Genomic DNA, 4,924 nt, shown 5'->3' on the forward strand with positions numbered 1-4,924 from the left:
TTAAGATCCTTGGCGACAACGTAAGGCATCACTTGAGCGACCTTCTCTATAATAGAGGATGGTAGTAATTGCAGAGATTTATGGAGCCAATAATTCATGGTTGGCTTAGCTCAGCAAAATCAAATCACAACATTAACACTATTTAATGATGAATGATTTATTTTATTTATTAAAGAATATTTAATGTTTCCACAAGTGGTAACATGTCAAAGAATCCACATTTTACATTCCTATGGTGTGAGGTAGGGGGTCAAAGTTAATATTTTTCCACATGGATCCAGTTACACCATCACCATTTATTGGCAAGACTTTTTTTTTTTCTCCATTGAATTGTTTTTGTGCCTTTGTTGAATATCATTTCACCATATATGTCTTATACCTTGCAATTGTATAACACCTTATAGTTTTCCAAGCTTTTTAATGTTCATTTCACTCATATAACAACTTTGTGAGATAGGCAGGGCACGTATCATTAACCACATTTCACAGATATGGGAACAGGTTCAGAGAGGTTAAGCAGCTTGTTTAAACTCCCACAGCTATAAGCAGCAGACAGGATAAAAAATGGTCTCTGAGGAACCATCCAGTCCTCACTGCTGTATATCCTGCTTCCCACCTCATGGTCACAGTATATGGCTTTCATTTCAACCTGCAGTTGCCTGCTGAATATCTGAAATTCTTTGCAACAGCTGGAATTCAACATGTCCAATGGAATTCACTCCCCCTCCCCATTATCAAATCTATTTCTTTCTTTTTCTTTCTTCCTTCCTTTCTTTTTCTTTCTTTCTTCTTTCTTTTCTATTTTGGAGTTCCCTGTATTTCTGACTCTTCTTTTACAACCATCCCTGCGTGGGTAATTCCCTCATATAAGTTTCGAGCTCTCAACAGTGGCATGGACTGGGCTCCAGGTCATAGGATGCTCTCTGGCCACACTGAAAGCAGGGGATGGTACTGAACATGATCCTCTTGGGCTGCCTGCAGTCCCTCAGTATTTCCAACCTGAAGCTGGAGAAATCTTTCCCAGTAGTTATCTTCAAAATCATAATAATAACATTCCCAAGGGGCAGGATATATCTCTAGGCTTAACTTCCTCAGCCCAATGGTGTGGTGTATCAGGTTTTCTAGGATGGCCTTGGAGATTTGGTTTCCACAGAAGTTAAAGGTCATGAGCTGATGGCAGTGGCTCAAAGTAGACAGGATGACACTGAGTTGGGAGTCTGTGATCCAGTAGTCCTTTAGAAGCAGGATGTGGAGTGTGGCTGAAATGTTCTCTAGTAGAACTTGGAGGGGCTCAGGATTGAAATTACTCAGTGTGACGCCGGTCAGGTCCAGCTCCTTTAGCTGACTCACACTTGGGCACAGGAATAGATTCTCCATTTCTGGTTCTGAAAACCAGCACTCAGTTATTGCAAGGGACTCCAAGGGGGTCTGGGGGCACCTGAATAACTGGTCCAGTTGCCCTTTGAAGAAGAGGACAATATACATATAAAGCTTTGGAGGTTGTCCAGCTTGAGGAACATAGAGGTGAATTGGGAGATAATCTGTTCCTGCATCTCTTGCCAAGTGTATTTAAGCCCATAGATGAAGAAGAAATGGAGTTTGTGAAGATTTCTCATCTGGCCCAGGTAAGGGACAAACCCTATTAGTTGGAACAGATCCCAGGAGCTACCCACTCTCACATCCTGGATACAGTTCAGGTCCCCCATTTCCATGACCTTTCTAAGAATGTGGATGAGCATCAAATCTACATTTCTTCAGTCACCAAAACATTGGCTTAAGTGTTTACCTTTTTTTTTCTTTTCCTCACCTTTTGTAACCTAGTAGATATTAAATACTGGACTGCTGGCCAGTTTTCCTCTATATTGTTCCTCACAGTTGACTCTTCCACTGGGATTTGCCCCACTGCAAGCCCCACTTTGGGTCTGAATCATGGCAGAAGTCTCCTCTTCTCTAGAATAGTGGCTCTCCACCCTGGCTGCATATTGGAATCTTCTGGGGACTTTTCTCTCTCTCTCTCTCTCTCTCTCCTTTCTTCTTTACCCCCCCCCACCATTCTCTCCTTCCACTCTCCTTTCCACTCCCCTTTCTTCCTTTTTTCTGTTTCATTTCTTTTCTTTTTCCTTCCTTCTTTCTTTCCTCCCTTCCATTGAGATATAATTCGCATAGCATACAATTCGCCCTTTCAAAGTGTACAACTCAGCGATTTTTTTAGTATATTCACAGTTGTGCAACCATCACCACTCTTTAATTCCAGAATATTTTCATCATCCCCAAAAGAAACCCCATACACCTTAGCAGTCATTCACCTGAGGAGTTTTGAAAAAGTATTAATGCCTGGGGACCACTCCCAGAGATTTTGATTTAATTGGTCTGGGGTGGGGCTAGGGCATCAGTATTTTTTAGAAGCTCCCTGGGTGATTCTAATATGCGGTGAGGGTAGAGAACCACTGTGTCTAGGCCCTTTCCACTGGAGTCCATTCCTACAGGTGCAGCTTCCTAATACATTGTTTTTATCAAGTCATCCCCAGCTCAAAAACCCTCAGTGGTTGTCTGTTTGCTAGAGCAAAGCCCATCCTGGCATTTAAGGCCTCTTGGGACTGGTTCCCCATTTCACACCTATCTGTCTTGTTATCTTCTTTCCCTCTTTATGGCTGTTCTGTCTCAGCCAAACTGATTCAATTCTTGTTTCTTAAACTCCAAAATGTGACAAGTCACATTCCAGCCTGAGCTCTCACCAAAGAATCTGTGGCTGGCTGAGGTGGGGGAGCCTCTAGAATGCAGGTGCTGTTTGTGGAAAGACACAAAATATTGGGATGTTTAGTTACCTCACAGCAACACGGAATGATTACACTAACCAAAAATCCAAGTATATTTTAAGAAATATTTTTTAAAAAATCACAGACAGGAGCAAACATGTCCTTGAAAAATGACAACTGTTTTCTCCTAATATTTGCTTTACACATTCCTTTATTTTGTTGACTTCTAGCAGATAAGCAGTAACAAAGCAAGCAAAGGGAGAACAACTTATATTTCATCTGCTAGCAATTTGTTCTTGCATGTGTGTGTTTGTGGGGAATGAGAGGGCAAAGAACTGGGGGAAAAAACTATCCTGCCAGATCATCTTTGTTAGAAGAGACTGCGCCAGGGGTGCCCCCATCCAGGCCCACCCACATGCCACAGGGATATGGAGGGCATGTTCTGTCTCCCCACTTGTAAGTCCTTTAGAGGCAGGACTGTGCTCTTCTGTCCTCTGTATCCTCCACATCTGACACAGTGAGGGCCCTCCTGTTATCTGCTTCAGGTCTCCAAGGACACTGCCCCAGCTCTGGGATCACTCAGACCTTCCCTCCTAAATTGTGGACCCCTAGACGAGTTAGCTTCTAGGCCTCATTTTTCTTATCTGAAAAATGGTGAAAGCAATGCCTATTTCAGCTTAAATGTTTTTGGGAGACAACTCTCTATGGTCTCTTGCATATCTGCAGGGTTTGTGAGTAGTGGCACGTCTCATAAAAACAGAGAGCTTTTGATCCAGACTACCTTTTCAAGGATGTTTGTATAACAAACAGCCCTGGAAGATATAATGTCTCCCTCCAGAGCAGAGGGCAGATTTGCTTGCTGTCCTACAGTATAATAAAGATAATGTCTCCTTCTGGAGCAAAGGTCAGACAGGCCTACTGCTTATTATAAAAGATTTGTGTTTCTGAAGCTTAGGGTTCCTCTACTGTAATGCAACCCACTATGTGTACAGGCTTCACTTGGCCATCACTGTATCACGTTTTGGGAATTGGAGCTTGGAAAATCAAGACAAATGATGATGCTCTGGTTACTACTATTATTATGAGTAATAAACTGTCCTTTGTCTCTGACCCAGGAGCCTTGTGTCTTCTATCAGCACCCATGAAACTGTGCAACACTAACTTGTTAGCTTGCAAGTGTAGGGGTGAAGAGAATTTCCTCCCCCTCCCGCTTCTCAAGGTCCAATGGTTTGAGTCTATAAAGCAAACTGAAAATAGAGCAACAGGAAAAGAGGCATACAAATTTATTAATGTTTATATAGGCTGGGGAGTCACACGCAGGGTGTGAAGCCCAAAGGAGGGGCCAGATGACTAGAGTTTTTATAACATCTTGAAGTTACAGAAAGAATAGGGGCTTGGAGTATGGCAAGATAAGTTATTGGGAGGGGGGAGGGAGAGAGGGAGAGAAAAGCAGGAGGCAAAGTCCGTCTTGTTATGCAGATAAAACCTCACAGGTAGCTGCCTCAGAAAGAATAGATGGCAGCCTATGGAAACAATTTCTCTCTCTCCTTTTCCTGTGTGAGATAATGTTTCCTAGATCCAAGTGGGGGGTCTCAGAGAAAGCCTGTTTGCACCTGCTGTTTACTTCACTTTCCTCATGTAGATTTCCTCTACAGATGCAAATCTCCCCCACAAAAGACAGCTTTTCAGCTATTCTTGTGTTTTCAGCCCCTCTGAAGAGCCATCTTGAAATAAGTCAAAGAAGTATATTTTGGGGTGAAATATTTTTCACAAGTAGGGTAAAATCTGAGTCCTTCAGTTTTTGAGAAATAAATGTAAATCACTTAATGCAAGTTCTTGACATGTACACAACAGTTTCTCAATAAATGGTAACTAAATGTACAGTGATGACTGACGATGAAAGGACAGAAAGATGCCATCAATTTGTTACCAAAAGTTCAGTACTTATTACCGAGGCTGAATCAGTGAAAACGAAGAACAAGGACAAGTGGTTTAAGGAAAAGGAAGAAGTTTATTAATTTCCTGGTAAATGAGGAGGGCAATGGACTAGTATCTCAAAGATTGCCGTCCTGACTTTAAGCAGAAAAACAGGGCTTTTTAAAAGGGGGGTTTTCTGCAGCTGGGCTCAGGTCTATGTGACTGGGTGTCATATGCCATGGCTTCGGGCT

At 42.4% G+C, this 4,924-nt stretch overlaps 1 protein-coding gene across 1 annotated transcript; it reads right to left on the reverse strand.

Annotated features, from left to right (window-relative positions):
- Window positions 1–909: 909 nt before the first annotated feature.
- LOC105809032 (PRAME family member 12-like) lies at window positions 910–1,377 on the reverse strand. Its single transcript, XM_012642794.1, has one exon. It carries the CDS (start codon window positions 1,375–1,377, stop codon window positions 910–912), a length of 468 nt encoding a protein of 155 aa, XP_012498248.1.
- Window positions 1,378–4,924: the final 3,547 nt, after the last annotated feature.

This window comes from Propithecus coquereli, unplaced genomic scaffold, assembly GCF_000956105.1.
Source record: "Propithecus coquereli isolate 6110/MARCELLA unplaced genomic scaffold, Pcoq_1.0 Scaffold188, whole genome shotgun sequence".
In the NCBI taxonomy this organism is placed as follows: Eukaryota; Metazoa; Chordata; class Mammalia; order Primates; family Indriidae; genus Propithecus; species Propithecus coquereli.

Bases quoted from the DNA above. Each gene is read 5' to 3' on its own strand.
- LOC105809032 (XM_012642794.1), bottom strand. From the start codon at position 1,377: ATGGAGAATCTATTCCTGTGCCCAAGTGTGAGTCAGCTAAAGGAGCTG.